Raw genomic sequence first — 22,641 nt, 5'->3', positions numbered from 1 at the left:
GCTCAAAAATCCTGTCTCATGCTCTGAGAGAGACTGGATGGATGGGTTAATAACTAAAAATCATGTAACATGTGGGATCAGATGTATTGTTAGCTAAACACAGAATGCACAGAAAACTCCATTAGCCAGCAGATTGGGAAAGACATCTTCTCCAGAGATTTGACTACAAGCTTAGCACTTTTCTCACATGAGATTCTTGGGAAGTAGGTGGGCTTTCTTTGAAAATTCGCAAAACCCAGAGAGTTGGATGTGGTCAAAGAAAACAGGGACGGCACTGATGCTGGGGGACCAAGGCCATTAGCTGCTCAGGGAAGCATGGGCCTGAGAACTAGCTGATCAGTGACCTTGCTTCTCCAGAGGGGACACCGAGCCAGCAGGTGGGTGATCCAAATGCTGTTATGGTGGGTTACGATTTCTGCTCATTCTCTTTATTCCTGGGGAATGGAGTGGGAAAGACGTACAGTGGGGCTTGTACTGGTTTTCCCTGATTGCCAGAGAATCTTGCCCAATCAATCTTCTTTGTGTTTATAGTGCTTGTGTCTTTCAATAATGTTTTCTACATGCTCCTTATGGACTGCAACAGAAATGATAACATTCCGTTACACTTCAAAAGGAAGACCTGGGGTGACATTCTCAAGGAAATATTCTCAGCACAGAGAAACACAGGTAAATAACTCTTAACTCTTTAGAATATAGTTTTTAATGCTGATGTTAGCGTCTCTGGCTTGAACCTGTAATGGGCAGATTTACAACCCTAGTCGCCGACCAGGTGGCTCAGGGGTAAAGAACCCACCTGCCAAGCAGGAGATATGGGTTTGATCCCTGAATCAGGAAGATCCCCTGGAGAATGAAATGACTACCCCCCACCCAGTATTCTTACTTGGAAAATTCTATGGACCGAGTAGTCTGATGGGCTACAGTATGTGAGGTAGCAAAAGAGTAGGACATGATTTAGCAGCTAGAGCAAAGTTTTACTATACTTGTTCTCCTTTTGTTATAAGAACCTCAAACAATGAAAATGCTTAATTTCAATATATTATATACATCTCCATGGCTATGTTTATAAATATGCCTGTACATGTGTATGCATATGAGTGCTGGTATGTGTGTTTGCAAACATACATTACAGGTGTACCTTGGAGATATTATGAGTTTGGTTCTAGACATCACAAAAGCCAAGTATCACAATAAGGTGAGTCACACAAATACTTTGGCTTCCAAGTACGTATAAAAGTTACATTTACACTATACTGCAGTCTGTTATGCACAACAGCATCTGTCTTGAAAAACTATGTACATACATTAATTAAAAAATAACGCTGTTGGAAAAATAGACTTGCTTGATGCAGGGTTGCCAGAAACCTACAATTTGTAAAAATTGCAATAAGGTGAAGTGCAATAAAACAAGGTACAACTGTACTACATACTATGCATGTGTGCTAAGTTGCTTCGATCATTTCCATTTTTTTGCAACCCTATGGACTACAGCCTACCAGGCTCCTCTGTCCATGGGATTCCCCAGGCAAGAATACTGGAGTGGGTTGCCATGCCCTCTTTCAGGGAATCTTCGTGACCCAAGGATTGAACTTGCATCTCTTAGATCTCTTGCATTGGCAGGCAGGTTCTCTACCAGTAGTGCCACCCGGCAAGCCCTATATCTGATATATGTTTGCATATCTGTGGCAAATTCCAAAGGCTAAATATTACATCCAAAGGATAACTCTTTACTCCTAAATAGTCTATTTAACTGAAATTGAAAGATATCCATTTTTGGGGGGGCGGAATTCTTGCATACGCCTTGGTTTATCAGCCTTCGGGAGGCACTAAGACCCGTCACGGTGGTATCACTCTGGAAGTCCCAACACTAGGGTACTAGAAGTTCTCAGACGGATTTTTTTGTGGTCCCAACTCTAAGTGTATGCTCTCCACAACTCTCCTCTTTTCATGACCCTTTTTTAATGGAAATCAACATGATTTTAACTGTATTTACTCTAGTTTCCCACTCAATTATGAGCTCTTTAGCAAGCAGGGATCAAGAATGGATAAGAAAATTTTGAAACAAGAGCGTTATAATGAAGTCTTGCCTTAAAAACGTTAAAATGTATTCTCAGACTAAAATAATACAGCATCCAACTGGTACCAGGAAAGGGACAGAACAATGAACATGATAGCTGGCATTGTTAAAGTATGAAGGACAACAGTAGGCATAGCACAAACCCAATGTAATGTAAAGTTATTGAGATGAATAAATAAAAAGTCATATGATTATCTCTGTGTGGTACAATTATAGGTTCTTGGTATTTCTTTTCTTTGGACTTGCATTACTTTTGTAAAACGGAAAAAAATAGGAAAAAAAACACTCAGTGTTAAAAAGGTAAATCACAAACTGGGAAAATATATGGAAGCAATAATAGTTTAATAACCTTAATATATAAAAATTGCTCATAAAATTAATACCAGAAAGGCAGGGAAGACAAAATTTAAAAAAAATACTGGGCTGAAATAGTATGTAAGAGTAGTAAGCATAAAAGATGTTTAACAATATCAGTAATCAAAGAAATAGGAAGCTAAAACTTTAAGATACAAATTCTTCAAATCGGCAAAGATTAAAAATAACCAATAACAGTAAAAGTTAATGAGGAGCCAATCAGTTGGGTTACTTTAAATGATACCACAGGCACAAATCCTTTTTCTGAAATTTTTGCAGCTGTTCTTCAGACTTGGGACTTTAGATTTTAAAAAAGACAGGGATTACAATCGCCCAGGTGGTCCAGTGGCTAATACTCTCTGATCCCAATGCAGGGGGCCAGGTTCCACCCTTGGTCAGGGAACTAGATCTCACATGCCACAGCTAAAAGTTCTGCCAAAGCTAAAGATCCCGCATGCTGCAGCTAAGAACATTCTGCATACTGCCGTGAAGATCAAAGATCCCATGTGCCATAAATAAGACCTGGAGCAGCCAATTCAAATAGTAATAATAAATAAAAAAGGCCAAAGATAAGATGTGGTATATATTAAACAGAACCTTCAGCTAGGTGAGAGGCTGTACTCCATAATTAAACACACTGATACTTTTGCAGTTAAACGTAAATATTCACGAGAAATAGAATACACGAAAAACTGAACACAGTCTGATTTCTGTTGATGACGGTTTTTGCCATAAAATGAGTTCAGGTCAGATTTTGCAGTGAAATCCATTAAAGAACAAATGGATGCTTTTCAGATTTTAGAATTGTTGATCATGAATTCTGAATGTTCATACAATCTTTCTGAAGGTCTCTTCAGCCAAGCAACTATAAGTTTAGACTTTAAAAATATTATACCTTTTAATCTGCTTCTGGGAGGAACTAAACAGAAATGCAGACAATGAGTTATCCTCAAGGATGTTGACAATAATTTCATTTGTGACAATAAAAATGAAATCAGCATGAAAGTCTAACACAAAGTAATGGTTATATTATGGGATGGCCAAATGAAAGGGTATTACTGGCCATAAAAACCATTTTGAGGAAGATCGTTAATAACTCAGGAAAATACTTACAACTTATTGTTGAATGAAAAATAATCAAGACATAAAACTTCCTACTAAGTGTGATGTTAATTAAAAAATACATGTATCTATAATATAAAATCTTGATGAAAATACACCAAAATAGTAATAGAGATTATAAGTAAACATTGGGATTATGGGTAGTATTTATTGTCTTATTTATAGTGGTATCTTTTAAATCTTTTTATAAAGAGCATAAAATACTTATAATTATGAAGGTCATTTTCTATGGTAAGGTTTATCTTATTCATCTTACTATTTATCAGAGGACATTGTATATAAACCCTGGCAGGAGGTATGTGTTCAAAAAGTATATCCATGTGACTCTAAATTGCTCCTCTCCTTTCACCATTGCTTTCTTGGGGGAGTTTGGCTCACGGTGCTGAAACCCTGAAGGAGATTACCATGCTCGCCAGCTCATAGGAATGATAGGGAGGTAGGGGAACAACTACTCTCCATAAAATCACAGCCATAACTTACTTGACACCTGCTGAAAAGCTCACCACAGGGAAGAAGAGCCCATCCGTGTTGAAGTTCTCAAACATCCCCTGCACAGGCTGCCCGTTGATGCGGAAAGAGATGCTGGGTGCCCCCAGGTCCAGGCAACAGCTTACCACGTCGTCTGACTTCAGGAGGTGCTGGTTGATGGAGGCCACGGCTCTGGGTATGCGACCTGGCGAGCAAAGAACAGGCGGAAGGCGTGTGGGACTCTGGGGAGACACTCACAGGCCACCCTGGCAGGGAGGAGGGACAGAGGTCTGGATACACTGCGTTTAAATGCGCCTTTGCCTTTCCTGTGTGAGGTGAGCAATGAGAAGTGGTTTCCTAAGCTCTGCGAATGGACAGCCATGATGAGATGAACCCCAGAGGAAATGGTCAGGCTGCCAGGAATGAGAACAAACAAGAATTCAACACATTCGATGTGTGCTCAGATTCTGGCATGGTGTCTAACGGGCAAACTGAGTTGCTAGGGACGGCTCCGAGAAAGAGAGAGAGAGAGAGAGAGACCTTTCTCTCTTTCCTGTCCTCTAAAAGACATGGCTGCTTCAGCACTGGATGAAGGAGCTGTCCAAGTGAGTAGGGCAAGACTTTCTAGTCACGAACAGTTTACTTGCTAGTTCTAAAGAATTTTATTACTTTACTGAGGCAGGGAAACCCATTGCCAGTTATTTGCTGTACTGCTGATTTCTTTTATTGTTGCTTATCTTTTGTAAGATGATTTATCATTTCCTGACCTAACTTGAAGTGGTAAGAAAATCATCTCTTTAAGTTTTCTATGTTATACCATCTAATTCTGGAAGGTTTAGAAGTAAATTATTGGAACCACTCTGCCCATCTCCCTACCAACTTTTCAATTCAGTTGGGGGCAATGAAGGGGCAAAAGGTTTCGTCAAAACCCCTTGAACAGGGTTTCAAGCAAAACACTTAGAAGTATATTTCTTGTTTCTTGATCATGGAAGCAGTACGCATTCATTATAAATGTTAACTGTATATATAGAAAATTATAAATAAGGGAAAAATATAATTTTAACTTTTTCATATATGTATTAATATTCAAACTGGGATATTGTAGGTTTTGTAACTTGTTTTTTCCATTTATCACATTGCAAATATTTGATTTTATAATGGAATATTCATCAGAAAATAGATTTTAATGACAATAACACACCATGAAAAGGTAATTTAAAAAATCCCTTTATGATGAGTATATGAGTTGTTCATAAATCTTGTACATACATCTATGCTATGTAATATTTCTAATCTCTGTTTAGAACTCTTTAATGGTTTCATGGTTATTGATATTCTAGTAATAGATTCCAAACCAAGTGGTGGATTTTAAAATAGTGAAACTACTACATTCTCCTTAATGAAAAATTAGGTACCCACTTCTGATTATTTTGGGTAATTGACAAAACCACACTCTATTCCCTTCCACCCTTCCACAAACAGTAATGAGGCAGATATTGTACTTGGGGCCAGGGATCAAAGACAGAGGACCCAGTTCCAGTCCTGAAGAAATTCATAGTTCAAATAAAGACCTACAGTTCAGTGTAACTGTTTGAGTGGAGGTGTACATGATGAGATGTCTTTAGAGGCAGAAGATGCTAAGTCAGCCTGGGAGTGTGGAACAAGTTTAAAATGAAGAAAGAAAGGTTCACTAGATAAATGAGAAAGAAATGAGCATTCCAGACAGAAGGAACAGCTTGTGCAAAAGGAGTATATGAGTGTATGACATATTTGCAGAATGGCTAGAGTTTGGAGAGGCTGGGCTTGATGAGGGGTGGGAATAAAGAACCTGGACCACCAGCACAGTAACAGCACAACAGCATCTGAAACATTCAATGCACACTGGCAAGTTAGCCTGGGATGGCTTCAGACTCTGTTTTTTGTAACTTTACACCTTGTTGCACCACTGAGAATGAAGAATAATTTCCACTGTAGGACTTACGTGTATGCTAAGTTACTTGAGTTGTGTCTGACTCTTTGTGACCCTACGGACTGTAGCCCACCAGGTCTCCTCTGTCCATGGAACTCTCTGGACAAGAATACTGGGGTGGGATCTGTGCCGTCCTCCAGGGGATCTTCCTGACCCAGGGATCAAATTGCATCTCATGTCTCCTGCATTGGCAGGTGGGTTTTTTTTTTTTTTTTTACCACTCAGGCAACCTGGGAAGCCTGTAGGACCTACAATCAACACTATTTAAAACAAAAAAATCTTAGCAAAATTGATGAGTATGTAGGTTTGATACTTTTCCTGTCTCCATTTGACAAGACTGAGACCTCTCAGCTCCTTTTATGGAGTGTAGATACCCCAGGGTCCCAGAATCTTTCCTTCCTTATCATATTAACTCTGTTATGAAAGGAACCTATGGTATTAAAACTCAGCAAACCTTGCCATAATTGTCTCATTCTTAAGAGCTCTTGTTTTTCCATTAAAAACCAATCTTTCCTGCTTCAACTGTTTCTTTTTCAATTAGATTAACTTCTGGAAAATATCACTGCAGTCATTTGAATAAATCCCAAGGGATTTCTATGGATTTGTGTGAAAACCAGGAATTAATTGAAATGCTGAGTTAGACAACTAACTTCAAAAGTGTCCATATCCTTGCTGGATAAAGATACAAATGAAGGGACTTCCCTGGTGGCCCAGGGGTTAAGAATCTGCCTTTCAGTGCAGGGGACGTGGGTTCAATCCTTGGTCAGCGAACTAAGATCCCACTTGCTGGGGAGCAACTAAGCCCGCATGCCACATTAGAGAGAGCCCATATGCTGCAATGAAAAGATCCCATGGGCTGCAACTAAGGCCTGACACAGCTGAGAAAACAAAGCTACTAACAGATCTCACCTTTCTGAGATCCACATTAACTAGGACAAAACTGACCGTGTTGACTTGTGGCTCCGGCGCCTTCTGACCCCACCCTCTCAGCATTTACTCCTGGCTTCGGTCCCAGTCTGAGACTCAGCGAGTAAAAGAGGAAGAGCAGCCTTCGTGGTGGATGTCCTTCATACAGCAGTGCTTTGATGCCATCAGAAACCAAGCTTCCAAGCTTTACTGATACCACAGCACCAGGGGCCTTCCTGAGGAAGGATGGCTAGGAGAGTATCTGTCCAGTGTGCTCCCCTGGTTGAAAACCACCAACAGGATGAGCAACTGTGCCCTTGTGGTGAAGGACATTGTCTTTTATCTCCCTCATTTTAAGAGACTGCGAGCCTAGTAGCAGTTGCCATTGGAACACTTGTTAAGAGCATCTGTAGGCAAGCTGAAATCGTAGTCTGAGCCTATATTTAAAACATATAGAGAATATAGAGTTGGGATCAATGTTATCCAGAAACTGAAGGGAGACTGTGGTTAATCACTGGATATAAAGCATGTGCTTAGCAAGTGCTTAGGGCAATGTAATGAGAAGTCTATTTGAATAAGAGAGTCCATTTCATGTAACATTCATGTTGTAAAAGGTCATCTGATAAAGTACATCAGCTCTAAAATGCGAGTAAAGATTTGAAAATGATGGAATTGTGAGACTGCTTTTGTACATTCTGTTTCATAAAATTGTTCTTCCCATCTGGAAGAAGCAATCTCTACCTGAGGAGGGTTTTCATGACTCCAGATGATTCTGAAGGGTCCTACATCCACATTTAAACAATATGCTTTTTTTTCAGCTGCCTGTAATGAGGTGGCATGGGGGTCAGGTAGGGGTGAGACAGTCTCGGAGCCACAGAAAGGGCTGAGTTCAAATACCCAGTCTTTACCTGCTGTGATTTCATTAAAAAAACAGCTTCTATGTCCACAAAACGGGGACAGTAATGCTCATAGTGATGCTGTCAAGAGGTTTTTAAGGTATGGTTATTATTCCCTAGAGAAGGAAATGGCAACTCACTCCAGTATCCTTGCCGGGATAATCCCATGGACAGTGGAGCTTGGTGGGTTACAGTCCATGGGGTTGCAAAGAATCAGACATGACTGAGTGACTGAGCACAGCAAATTATTATTCCCATGATTTTGACAAGACAATGGCTTATGTCCTGTGTTCAGGCAGTTGCACGTACCAGTAAAGGGTGTTTCTAGAACCAGGTTCCCTAGGCTTGAATCCTGGTGCTGCCACTTACTGTGTGAGCTTGGGCAAGTCACCTACCTTTTCGGACTCAGGTTCCTCATCTATCTAATGAAAATAATAATGTCCTGGGGTTACTGTGAGTTTTGAATTAATTATTCCATGAGAGTAACTGGAAGAGCCTGACACAGTGCAACCTACAATAAATGGTATTTCTATTGCTTGTATAACTCCAGACACTTCCATTACTAGGTTAACAGGAATAAGCTTACTAGCATATTGTTCGGATATTATGTCCTTTATAATATTAGGTAAAAACAACAGTACAGAGACTCATAGCATTGAGGACTGAGTCCAGGAAAGTGACTTGAAAATCGAGTTACTGAAAAATCAGTAAATCGCTATTGAAAGACCATGATCTAAACAGGCACTTTCAAATACATTTAAAATGTTCTGGATGCTTTTGGCACAACCAACAGGAATGTGATGCTATAGAAAGGAGAGGCAAATATGACATGGAGAGTTTTTCTATATCACTTTAACTGCTTTGCCAGATATTAGGAACTCTGAGTAATCCTAGAGACCACCTATTGGGACAGGCTGGGAAGCCTTGTGGCTTCTGTAAGTCTGAAGAAAATCCCTGACTTACAAGCTCAGGACCGTTGGAAGGTCCCAGAGGGCTTTGAAAGGCCATTTCAAGCCTAGCATTTTTAAGATGAAGGAAAAAGCCACTTAATCACATGCCACACATCTTCAAGTGAACCTAAGGATGTGTTACTGCAGGCTTTTATTTCTTCCAATGAGTCATGTAAACAAGTGGAAACACCGCTGCGCAGCACTTCCATCACCCCAGGCACCGCAGAGTTTGGTGTTGTAACGTAAACACAAATACTCAGGCATGTGGAAACAGAGAAGATTCAAACACATCAAAACTGTGGTGTCCTACAGCTACTTCTTGAATCCTCTACATATAGCACTGTGGTTGGAAAAGTCCAAGTCACAGTGGGCTGTGTTTTGATAGATGAACCAATACCCTGGCGCTCATCCTAGCAGGGAGGCAGGTGCCCTCTCATCAAATTGTCCTGATGAGTCAGAAGTGCTAAGGAATCAGGAAAGAATTTTATTCCATTCATCTACTTTCTGTATCACTTTATCTCTTAAGAAGGTGAATTCCTTTGCTTATTCAAAATTTTCAAGGGGAAAATTTACAAGGGAAGAGGGGGTGTGATTTCCTCCTATGAAACTGCTCCCTGACCAGTGATATACTGTATGGCTGTGTATGTGTGTGTGTGTATGTGTATGCACGCTCAGTCATGTCCAGGTTTTTGTGACCTCATGGGCTGTAGCCCGCCAGGCCCCTCTGTCCATGGAATTTCCCAGGCAAGAATACTGGAGTGGGTTGCCATTTCCTCCTCCAAGGGATCTTCCCGACCCCGGGGTTGAGTCCCCATCTCTTGCATCTCCTGCACTGGCAGACAAATTCTTGACCACTGCACCACCTAGGAAGCCCTACTATATGGGCTACTCTGAGCCAAATTCACCCCCAACTGCAGTTCTGAAAGGCTACATATGTAAAGGCTGTATCAGGAGAGGGAAAGTGATGCCAGGACAAGGAAAGAGCCATTCCTCTGAAAGGATATTCACAGTGGCTGAGCTGACTCAGGAGTCTGTAGGGAGGGCTGGGCAGGGTTCAGATGGGGGATGTTTGTACAGCTGATGATCGAAAGAAACTTCACAGGCTTTGGTGAAGACCTATGAAGGCTGCCCTCCTCCTACACAAAGGAAAAACTCATTCATTATTTCCCAGGATGTCACTTTGAAACCTTCTTCCCCATTCAGCATGGAACCTGGGCTCTGTTTCCTCTCAGGATGGAGCTAATCTCATGGTCTCGAGGGAGGTGCCCGGAACTCTGCACTTGGTCTCTATGATAGTTGACTTCATAGACAATAAAAGTAGGGAAGAGAGATTTATTTTGCATTTAGTATGTGTCAAGAACTTCAAATCCTTCATCTCATTTAAATTTCCTAAAAGTCTTGTATCATCTTCATTTTATCTGAGGAAACCAAGTATCTGGGAGGTTAAGTAATTTGCTCGGTGTCAAAAAAAAACCAAGTAAGTAAAGAGCTGGGATTCAAACCCAGCCATCACTCCAAAGTCATGCTGCTGCTTCTTAAATTTCTCTATTGACAAAAGTATTAGGGGCTCTGCCATCCTTTCCAACTTCAGCAACATCCTTTGTGCTTTAATAAGTAGTAAAGTCCAGCTCAAGGCTGTGGCTTAATTTATGCATATAGATAAGTTTAAAGGTAACAGACCATCCACGCTGTGGCAAATGGCATCATTTTGTTCTTTTTATGGCCAATTAATATTCCATTGTATATATGTACTATATCTTTATTCATTTATCTGGCAATGGATATTTAAGTTGTTTCCATGCCCTGGATATTGTAAAATATGTTACTATGAACAGGGTGGGGTGCATGTATCTTTTTGAATTTTGGTTTTCTCTGGGACTATGCCCAGTAGTGGGATCACTGGGTCATATGGTAGTTCTAATTTTAGTTTTTTTAAGGAACCTCCATACTGTTCTCCCTAGTGACAGTACCGATTTACATTCCCATCAATAGTGTAGGAGGGTTCCCTTTTCTTCACACCCTTTTCAGTATTTACTGTTTGTGGAGTTTTTGATGATGGCTACTCTGACTGGTGCGAGGTGACACCTCACTGCTATTTTGACTTGCTTTTCCCTAATAACTGTGATGTTGAACCTCTTTTCATTTGCCTTTTGGCCATTTGTTTGTCTTCTTTGGGATGTCAATTTAGATATTCCACTCATCTTTTGATTGGATTATTCATTCTTTTGATATTGAGCTGAATAAGCTGTTTGTATATTTTGGAGATTAATCTCTTGTTGGTTGCTTCACTTGCAAACATTTTCCCATTCCTAGAGATTGTCACACTGAGTGAACTAAGTCAGACAGAGAAAGACAGATACATGATGTCACTTATAAGTGGAATCTAAAAAAAAAGGGTACTAATGAACTTGTTTACAAAACAGAAGTAGAGTCACGGATGTAGGAAACAAACTATGGTTACCAGGGGATTGGGGTGGGGACAGATAAATTGGGAGATTGGGATTGATATGTATACATTACTATATACAAAGTAGACAGCTAATAAGAATATGCTGTGTAGCACAGAGAACTCTACTCGGTACTCTGTAACAGTTTATATGGAAAAAGACTCTAAAAATAACCCAAGTGAATATATGTATAACTGATTCACTTCACTGAGCACTTTGAAACTAACATAACACTGTAAATTAACTATACTACAGGCAGTGGACCTGGACATTTACATCTCAAGAAAGGAAGAAGAATGGTCAGAGCAGCATCCACCATTTCTCCCTAGCCACCCTCTATTCTCTCCTGTAGTAAGTTGGAGCATCACTTCCATTCCACTTCTACATCAACTATTGCCTTTTCATCAGACAGTCCAAAATTCACTGCTGTCCTGGTGGAGTCATTAACAGAAAACTTTTTTCTTCTACTGGTGCACACGCTGACATATTTACCTGTTTTGTCTTCTGCAAGATAAATGTTACCTGGGCGCAAGTTGGAGAATTCAGAATGATGCCCAGACCCAAGGAAGCTTTGTGTTTTAGTGAGCATAAAAGATGTCAATTTTGTGGATGCTGGTTTCTTGACATCTCACCAGAGGCTGAACACTGAGTGATGAAGACCCCCAAAGTGCTCCTAGGTGAAGTTATATTACTATGTGGGTAATATTTACCTGGCTTTCTGGTCTTGAGTGGATAAGAAGGAGAAAAGGAGCATTGTACATTCCTGGAATGATACACAATAGGATGGATTGATCCTACAATATGATGGATGTCCAGGTTCTGAAATGCACTGATAGTAGTGCTTTCTGGATGTGCAATGAGTGGGTTCTCTGCCTCCTGACTCACTGATGCATTTATTTTGCAAATTTTTATAAAGGGATATGTCAAGTGCCCCATGGAGGGCTGTGAAATCTGGAAAAGATGGAATAAATGTTTTCTTTTGAGAATGGCTGGTTTTCCTTTGAAACTAGGGGCCAATTTGCTCCATCCAAGGGTCTTGGTGGACTTCATATTGCCTCAGTCAATCCAGAATTCTCCATAAGTGCAGCCTGGGATCCAGAGAGGGCTTCCCAGGTAGCGCAGGGGTAATGAATCCATCTGCCAATGCAGGAGGCGCAAGAGATGCAGACTCGACCCCTGGGTCAGGAAGATCCCCTGGAGGAGGAAATGGCAACCCACTCCAGTATTCTTGCCTGAAGAATTCCATGAACAGAGGAGCCTGATGGGCTACAGTCCATGTGACTGCCAAGACTCAGACACAACTGAGCGCATGCACCTGAGATCCAGAGAATATGCTTGGGTCATGGTGAAGAGAGGGCAGGAACTGAGCAGCAGCCAGCAGGCAGTGGGCAATGCTTTTCTCTCCTCAACCCCACTCATCCCCCTACAGGTTCAATTTTATTAAACTCAGGAGCTGTAAGTATATGAGAATAGTCATTCTTTCTTTTCAAATCACTTTCCCAGAGATAACTTTCCAAGATCCTTATGCCATCTGATGATAAACTAAGCTAAAGGTTACTACAACTGTATGACCACAGAAACAATGGCTCTGCAGTGGGGCTCTGAGAATCCAGAGAAAACCCGCCTTCACCCCTCATGAAATGGAACCAGGGAAAGTTAAACTGGGAGGATAAGAGAACAAGACATCCACTTCACTCTACCATCCTGCCATTTTGTACCCACTTTTGTGTGCAACACACTGTCCCCTGGGATACACAAAACACAGACTCAGGCAATTTCTTCTTATAAATGATCCCAGATACATATACAAACAAACACATTTGCACCATTCCTAAGAGGTAAAAAATGTTTATACTGAATATAAAATAGCACAAAGATTAAAAAATATCGATCAGTTGAAAGTAAAAATCAACTGTAAGAAACATGTCACTAGGACCTGAGCTATTGGTTTTAGCTGGAAGCTAAAGGAAGGAGGAAAATGTGATGGATTTTGTAGTTCTCGGTTACAAATGAAAATACATAGGTCTGCCTTGTACATACAAACTTTTCCCTGGTACTGGATTTAAGGAGGATTGTATATCCTGGTTCCTTATGTAAGAGGTACACAGCACAATGCTTACCATAGAATTTCTATAAGGGACACAATGTCTCCATTTCCAGTTTTGCAAAAGATATAGATAAGACAGGTTGTAGATAGGAGAGGGGAGGGGTAGAGCCTCTGCTGTGGATAAAAGTATGAGGGTTAGTCTTACATTTCCACCCATTCAGAAGCCAACTCACTCCTCCACAGGCAACCACCGTGGATATTTCTGGGGAAAGCATAAGTGTATATTTAAAAAGGAAGTTTTGAAATCTTTTACGAGATTAGCAACTACCAGGTGTCAGGTACAGATCCAGACACCTTATAAAGTGTATTACAACGCAACATGTTACAACCACAAGATGACAGACTCGTAGTCAGATATGGAGCCTTCTCTGCGTGACTGCGAATAAGTTAACTAAACATCTTTGTGTTCAGTTTCCATGTCTGTAGTATGAGATCAATATTATCCACTGCAGGGGGTCATTGTAAGGATAAAATGAAAGAAAAAATGTACAAAAGATATGCAGCTTTCTGCAAAGTCAATAAATGCTCAGTCTTTTTCTCCTTTCCTGTTTGCCCATGTAACCTCGACAAATCCATGCAATTAGGATTGTAAAGAAGCAGACACTGAGCTTGAGAAAAGTTAAGGGACCTGTACTAGATGATGTAACTGAAGTACAGATTCGTGGTTTAAAAGAGGACAGTCTCAGGCTTCTCTGGTGGCTCAGTGGTAAAGAATCCACCTGTCAGTGCAGGAGACATGGGTATGCTCGCTGGTCTGGGAAGATCCCATAGGCCTTGGAGCAACTTAGCCTGTGTGCCGCAACTACTGAGGCTGTGCTCTAGAGCTTGGGAACTGCAACTACTGAGCCTTAGTGCCACAACTAAGCTACGGAAGCACATGCACCCTAGAGCCTGTGATCTGCAGATGACAAGCCACCACAGTGAGAAGCCTGTGCACCAGGAAAGTAGCCCCCACTTGTCACACAACTGGAGAAAACCCCATGCAGCAACGAAGACCCAGCACAGCCAACAAACACATAGAATCATATGTACAAAAAAGCAGGGCAGTCTCGTTTCAGATGTGATGCGCTTCCTACTTAATCATCTACTTAGTTGAGACTTGAGTCTGTATCGTTTCAACAGGAAGTAACCATTTCCATCTGAACAATCAGGGGCCGAAGCTCCGGCAAGGTGCTCACCTGACCAGAGGTGCAGTCCATCAAAGCCATAGGAGTATAGGTCATCACCAACACCATTGCCTCCCCATCCTTCTCCACCTCCGGGGTAAGGAGCGTAGCCAGAGGAAGAGGCCCAGCCCACCCGCAGATGCGTGGGCTCTGCTGTGAGGAAGGGGTCCACCTGGTCGATGATAAGCTCGAAGTACCACTTCTTATACTGTGCTGAGCCTTCAGCAACTCCCAGGAAGATGTTTGGCCGAATACTGAAATTAAACATGAGACAGGTGGCGCCTACAGACTCTTAAGAAATTGGAAAAGCAAACTGAACCAGACCATAGGAGGCATGGGCCCAATTAAACCCAAAAGTGAAAGTGATAGTCGCTCAGTCATATCTGACTCTTTGAGACCCTATAGATCCTCTGTCCACCAGGATCCTCTGTCCATGGGATTCTCCAGGCAAGAATATGGGAGTGGGTTGCCATTCCCTTCTCCAGGGCATCTTCACAATCCAGGGTTTCTTGCATTGAAGGTGAGTTCTTTATGGTCTGAGCCACCAGGAATGCCCAATTAAACACAGCAAGAGCAATTTCATGATTTTTGTCTTGTTCTAAAGCAGAATAATCTCCAAGCCTCCAACCCTTGATCAAGTTCTTAGTGGGAGATGTCAGGACAACATTAATTCCATTATAAAATATAAAAGTTATATCTTCCAATATTCAAGGCAACACACATTTACTGAGTGCCAACCATAGGTAAAGATGCTGAAAACATCATTTAGAGTTGTATGAGTGCAAACTCCTCTTTCTGTAGGTGTAAGAAATGACTTACTCAGGTTCTGGTAAATTGGTTTAAGCTTTTCCCCATAGGCATTATTAATAATAATGGCCTCTTAAAAGCATTAAGAAGTCACTCTTAGAAATAATCCAGACAAATACTGCATGGTATCACTTACACATGGAATCTAAAAAAAATAGTCCGACTCCTAGAAAGAGAGAAGTGAAAAGTAGTTCTGGAGAGTAGGGGCAGGGGGATAGTGAGAAGTTGGTAAAAGAGCACAAACTTTCACTTATCAGAAGAGTAAAGTCTGAGGATATAACATGGTGACTTTGTGGATAATGGGCTTCCCCTCGTGGCTCAGTGGGTAAAGAATCCTCCTGCAGTGCAGGAGATGCAGGTTCAACCCCTGGGTTGGGAAGATCCCCTGGAAGAGGGCACAGCAACCTACTTCAATATTCTTGCCTGGAGAACCCTCATGGACGGAGGAAACTGGTGGGCTAAAGTTCATGAGGTCACATGGGGACATGACTGAAGTGACTGAGCATGCCCGCACGCACAGCTGATAACACTGTGTTATAAAATCGAAATTCACTAGGAGAGTAGGACTCCCGTCTTCTCATTTAAAAATGGTGAATGTGTGAAGTGATGGAAGTGTTAATTAACTTCATGGGGAGAGAGAATCCTTTCATAATGTTTATATGTGTTGAATCATCACATTGTATATTTTACATATCTTACACTTTCGTTTGTTAATTACACCTCAATAAAGCTGAAAAAAATTCAACCTCTATGACAAAAACGGTGGGGGGCAGATACATCAGTATTAGGCAATCTTGTTAAGAAATAGATATTCTAATGTATCCAGGAGAAAAATGGTTAAAAGCTTGGGACAAACCACTTGGAGTTGTTCTTCTTGGAATCCTACTCTTAGAGGTCCACTATCCTGGGATAATACCGTGTCCATTTTGGGTGGGCAAGGGAAGAACCAGACTGATACCCAGAAGAAAGCCTGTGTGGTATCTACAGACCGGAACCTGCTCTGCACTTTGGAGAGGACATTATTTTCTCACATTGGAGAGTAGGGAGGGAGCCCAGGTGGAGAGCTGCTGAAGTTGCTCCCAGGGTTCTTCATGAGCCCATTCTGGCCTTCACAGATGGCCCTGGGGGTAAATGGCCGAGGGCCAGAGGATAAAAGAAACCATGGTCTCAACATGGGATATCCACTCTATCAAAAAATTTTTAGAAAAAAATGTTGGTATATCAAAATAAAATATGTTATGAAGAAGGTATAAGAAATGCATTCATGTTTAAAATAAAACATGGTAGATCACTCCCTTAGGCCAAATTCTTTAGTCCTCAGGTGATATATTTACTCCATGGGGAGAAGTTTGAGAAATTCAGCTGAAGGGGTTGAAGTACAAGGCCCTAAAAGATCTGCACATTTGCTGGTCTTATCTTATGGGGTCACATCAGAATGGAGATGATGGGTAGGTGGCTTTGGAGTTGAGGTCAGCACTCTTCCTTTCCTTTCTGGAGACAACATGGGCACGTGCAATGATGGCGGTGGCCTTACCTTGTTACGTCATTAATCAGCCGTGTCTGCAGGAGCAGGTTTCTCCGGGGCAGCAAGTTGTCACAGATGAGATTCTGGTTGGCTCTCACTGCGACCCCATCGCAGAGACAGAGGGAACACAGCACATCCAGAACCTGCAGCAGGACACACCCCAGCCGACCTTAGGACCTGAGGGGGTGCACAGTGGGCAGGACCTGACGGCCACAGCACAGGAAGGAAGCCCGCCTCACGAAGGTAAGGGCCCAGTGACAGGTGTGAGCACCTGTTCAGAGTCAGGGAAGCCACACCTGCCTCACCAGACATGAGTGAGTGATGCCCAGGCGCCTGCTGCCCCTTGGGGAAATAAGGTTGGGTTCCTTTCTAGCTACTCTGCCCTAGTCTTATGACCCATCCCTCCAAACTAGGCATGCCACCTGTGGTCACTGTTCTGTTAAAGTGGGTAAGAGTCTGAGCTCTGAAGATAGCCTGTCTAGGTTTCTTTTCCAGCCAGGTCCAGGACTAGGGTGAGGTGAGGCAACAACTTCCTCTCAGGGTAGGTGCTGGAAGGGCCCCCATAGACCTCAAGCTGAAGCACGTGCTCCTGCCTGGCCTTGGGGGCACTTTGCACAAGGTCAGCAGGCACTCACACAGGGCTTCCTGAAAGACACTCAGATTCCCATCTGGCTAAGGTCCCTTGCTTGTGGCAGGCTTGGGATCCTCACATGGGTGGGACAATAGGGCAGATTCTGAATGCTGGTCTTCTCCTATGATACCATGAAAGCTCACTAAGATATCCCTATCTTCCTAGAAATCCCTATTCAGAAACGTTTCACCTGCTTTTTTTCCCCTGTAGAGGGAGAGTAAACCATAAGAGCAAGCAAATCAGGCAGACCCTGAATCTACCAGATCCACCACGAGCTGTTCCTAAACCATCTCATATGCCAGCTGCCAGGCAAGTGGGAACAGCCCCTGGCCACCTCTCCCAAGCACTGGCCTGCCTGCCCAGTCTCCTTGCACTGAATCCTCATTTATCCATATTTCATGTTTCTAGCGTGGCAGAGCCAGAGAAGGCAATGGCACCCCACTCCAGTACTCTTGCCTGGAAAATCCCATAGACGGAGGAGCCTGGTAGGCTGCAGTCCATGGGGTCGCAAAGAGTCGGACATGACTGAGTGACTTCACTTTCACGCATTGGAGAAGGAAATAGCAACCCACTCCAGTGTTCTTGCCTGGAGAATCCCAGGGACAGAGGAGCCTGGTAGGAGGCTGTCTATGGGGTCGCACAGAGACGGACACGACTGAAGTGACTTAGCAGCAGCAGCGTGGCAGAGCAAACATGCCGGGCCAGGCACTCCTCCTCCCTCTCTCCCCCACGGGGAGGAGTGTGCAAATGGCAGTGGATGAATAACAGCCAGGACCGTGGCAGGCTATGCTGACAAGGAGGGGGCAGCCCCAGTTCAGTCTTACAAAGTGGCCACCGAAGACTCCATGCTTAGTGGGGTTGGATGGCTTCATGTTGTTGATGGGGTTTGTATCCATAATTCTCACAAACCAGTTTTCTACCTGGCTCCCTGAATGTCAACTCCATTCCAAATAAATACAGAGCACATTAATGGGACAAGCAGAAAAGCACCGCAAAGGCGGTTTTATGGAGGACTCTCACTATTACCACTCCATGAAACATATGACCGTGGCACTGGAAATCCAGAGGATAATTTGTTTCTCTAAGAAAAGAGCCCATAGATGGCCAGGAAATTAAATACTTATCATCCAGCCTAGCACACATTTTCATCTGTTTTGCCTTGAAGTGATGGCTGTAGGAGCCTTGCTGTCACAGCCGGAAGGAAAGTAGAGCTTAATCCACATACAATAGGATCAGTGAGGAGAAAAAAGGCTCTGAAAAGCACACAGCCTAATGGAATAGTACATCAGCTACAAATAAACGACGCCATAAAGAATGTGCTGACAGTGTTCAGGCTTTATTTTACCAGGCGTTTCTTGGGGTCATGCACCCCAACATTCACTGCAGTGCTGTTTACAACAGCCAGGATGTGGAAGCAACCTAGGTGTCCATCAACAGATGAATGGATAAAGAAGATGTGGCACGCACACGCACACACACAATGGAATACTACTCAGCCATAAAAAGAACGAAACGTTGCCATTTGCAATGGACTTAGAGATTATCATACTGAGTGAAGTTAAGTCAGACAGAGAAAGACAAATATCATATGATATCACTCTTCCATGGAATCTAATTTTTAAAATGATATAATGAACTTATTTACAAAAGAGAAATAGACTCAGATTTCAAAAACAAACTTATCATTACCAAAGGGGAAACGTTGTATGGGGGATAAATTTGAAGCTGGGGATTAACACACGTACAGTATTGTATATAAAACAGACAACCAACAAGGACCTACTGTACAGCACAGGGAACTCTACTCAATATTCTGTAACAAACTATGTGTGAAAAGAATATGAAAAAGAATCAATACATGTATAACTGAATCACTTTTGCTGTACACCTGAAACTAACACAACACTGTAAATCAACCATATCCCAATAAATTTTTCTTGAAAAGTGAAGCACATGTAGATGGGTCAGTCCACCCTGGGGAAATGCAGACACAGTCCTTAGAGGTCATCTGTACTTCCTGATGGAGAGGAAGCATCTCAGTGACCTCTGGGGTGCTTGTTGGCTGTGGCAGGTGCTTCCCAGTGGTCACCAGACTCTGCCTCCTTCTTGTCCTATGCACAGAGGCTACACTTCCCAGACACACTTGCAGTGCTGTGGAGTCATGTGACTGAGTTCCGGCCAGCGGAAAGTGGGTGGATGTGATGTGCACTGCTTTCAGGCCTGGCCCCTATACTCTCCCTTTCCAGCGGGATGTAGAGATCCAAGGGAGGATTACAAATCCCAAGGGTCTCCTTACTCCAAGTGAGATCCTGTAGCACTGGAATCACGTAGGAACTTGCCAGAAATACAGATGCTCAGACTTACCCCCAGAAACCTATTAGATCAGAGCCTTCAGTTTAACACAATTCCCAAGAGATTCACAAACACATAAAATCTGTGAAGTCCTGTCCTGGGGAACAGTGAGGCTGCTAAATGGAAGAAAAGTGTGTCTCTGAATGACCACACAGCATGGAGCCTTCCCACTGGCCAGCCTGAGACACTGACTTCACCGTGCGAATCTGGGGTTATCTGTCTTGGAATTAGGCTTCTCTAATCTAACAGAAGCAGAAGATATTAAGAAGAGGTGGCAAGAATACACTGAAGAACTCTACAAAAAAGAGCTTCACGACCCAGATAATCACGATGGTGTGATCACTTACCTAGAGCCAGACATCCTGGAATGTGAAGTCAAGTGGACCTTAGAAAGCATCACTACGAACAAAGCTAGTGGAGGTGATGGAATTCCAGTTGAGCTATTTCAAATCCTGAAAGATGATGCTGTGAAAGTGCTGCACTCAATATGCCAGCAAATTTGGAAAACACAGTGGCCACAGGACTGGGAAAGGTCAGTTTTCATTCCAATCCCAAAGAAAGGCAATGCCAAAGAATGCTCAAACTACCGCACAATTGCACTCATCTCACATGCTAGTAAAGTAATGCTCAAAATTCTCCAAGCCAGGCTTCAGTAATATGTGAACCGTGAACTCCCTGATGTTCAAGCTGGTTTTAGAAAAGGTAGAGGAACCAGAGATCAAATAGCCAACATCCACTGGATCATCAAAAAAGCAAGAAAGTTCCAGAAAAGCATCTATTTCTGCTTTATTGACTATGCCAAAGCCTTTGACTGTGTGGATCATAATAAACTGTGGAAAATTCTAAAAGAGATCTCGGGAATACCAGACCACCTGACCTGCCTCTTGAGAAACCTGTATGCAGGTCAGGAAGCAACAGTTAGAACTGGACATGGAACAACAGACTGGTTCTAAATAGGAAAAGGAGTACGTCAAGGCTGTATATTGTCACCCTGCTTGTTTAACTTCTATGCAGAGTACATCATGAGAAACGCTGGACTGGAAGAAGCACAAGCTGGAATCAAGATTGCCGGGAGAAATATCAATCACCTCAGATATGCAGATGACAGAAAGTGAAGAGGAACTAAAAAGCCTCTTGATGAAAGTGAAAGAGGAGAGTGGAAAAGTTGGCTTCAAGCTCAACATTCAGAAAACGAAGATCATGGCATCTGGTCCCATCACTTCATGGGAAATAGATGGGGAGAAACAGTGGAAATAGTGTCAGACTTTATTTTTTTGGGTTCCAAAATCACTGCAGATGGTGACTGCAGCCATGAAATTAAAAGATGCTTACTCCTTGGAAGAAATAGAGAGTATATTTAAAAGCAAAGATATTACTTTGCCAACAAAGGTCTGTCTAGTCAAGGCTATGGTTTTTCTAGTGGTCATGTATGGATGTGAGAGTCGGCCTGTGAAGAAAGCCGAGTGCCGAAGAACTGATGATTTTGAACTGTGGTATTGGAGAAGACTCTTGAGAGTCCTTTGGACTGCAAGGAGATCCAACCAGTCCATTCTAAGGGAGATCAGTCCTGGGTGTTCATTGGAAGGACTGATGCTAAAGCTGAAACTCTAATTCTTTGGCCACCTCATGTGAAGAGTTGACTCACTGGAAAAGACCCTGATGCTGGGAGAGATTGGGGGCAGGAGGAGAAGGGACGACAGGGAATGATGTGGCTGGATGGCATCACTGACTCGATGGACTTGAGTTTGAGTGAACTCCGGCAGTTGGCGATGGACAGGGAGGCCTGGTGTGCTGCGATTCATGGGGTCACAAAGAGTCAGATACGACTGAGCGATTGAACTGAACCGAACTGAATCTAGACACTGGTTCAACTTGAGAATTTCCCTGACCCACTCTGTGAAATTCATTTGCTGCTTAATTGTAAAACCATTTTCACCATTGACACCACATTTCATCTAAGATCTTTCCTTGCACATTTAATCTCTATTAGTCACCACCCCAAACACAGGCTCATGTGGGAATTTTGATTTAAAATTATGAAAGAGGCACTGCACATCCATGGAAATAGCATTTGGCTCTTGCATTTTGTTCTCAGCTTTCTATTAAAATAGCTTTATTTTTTAAAATACAAAAGGTACTTAATTCGGTGAATTTTATGTCATGTTCCATATTTGATAAATGAGTGCTTTCTCCCTGGGGAACAGATTCTGTTCTCCCTGTGGATGTGTGAACTGAATGGTTGGGAGCACTTCTATCTTGCCTTTACTGCCTGGGAACTCAGGTGATTTTGTGGCGCTATTATAGCAAGTCTGTGGGAGTTAATGGTTTCCTTGCCTTTGTACTCTTTTGTGCCATGCCCACCCCACCTACCTATTAGGGCTAACATCTCAGTTCTGATTTATACTTTCTCAGGACCAATGATGCGACTATTTTACTATATATATTTTTTTCTCACAGGTGGCTCCAAATCCTTGTGAAACAAAGAATATAAAAAATATTCATCTGTGATAACATTGAGCAGGTGTGAAGTACATTAGGTTGCAGGGAGAAGGGCATACTTTATTTTTATTATTAGATACTATTATTAGTATCTAATAATAAATATTATTAGAAATAATATTATTATTATTACTTCATGTAAAAATTAGAAGGTTACTGTCAGAATATTCAACAGTTGTCCTTTTTACTCAATAAAATTGGTGCCACCAACATAGTAAGTGTGTCTCATACTATGAACAGCCATCTGTTGGATGAGATGAGACTTGGGTGCATTTGTGAGCTTCCATCCATTCAAGATGAGACAGGAGGAGATGGTGGTTCTACTTATCCATTCCTCTTTTTTTTAATCACACCCTAAAAAACATGAA

General features: G+C 42.3%; 1 protein-coding gene across 1 annotated transcript in view; it reads right to left on the bottom strand.

Annotated features, from left to right (window-relative positions):
- Positions 1-22,641, bottom strand: part of RYR3 (ryanodine receptor 3) — a 573,948-nt gene that overhangs the window by 236,392 nt on the left and 314,915 nt on the right. Inside the window, exons 17-19 of the mRNA XM_040227012.1 lie at positions 16,801-16,934; positions 14,472-14,713; positions 4,031-4,223 (exon numbers count right to left, since the gene is read on the bottom strand). Coding sequence (XP_040082946.1) covers positions 4,031-4,223; positions 14,472-14,713; positions 16,801-16,934 — 569 coding nt within the window. The remainder of the gene's footprint in view (positions 1-4,030; positions 4,224-14,471; positions 14,714-16,800; positions 16,935-22,641) is intronic.

Source organism: Oryx dammah, unplaced genomic scaffold, assembly GCF_014754425.2.
Source record: "Oryx dammah isolate SB20612 unplaced genomic scaffold, SCBI_Odam_1.1 HiC_scaffold_26, whole genome shotgun sequence".
Taxonomy (NCBI): Eukaryota; Metazoa; Chordata; class Mammalia; order Artiodactyla; family Bovidae; genus Oryx; species Oryx dammah.
Note: the sequence above shows the minus strand (reverse complement) of the source record. Positions and strands in the feature narration are given on the sequence as shown.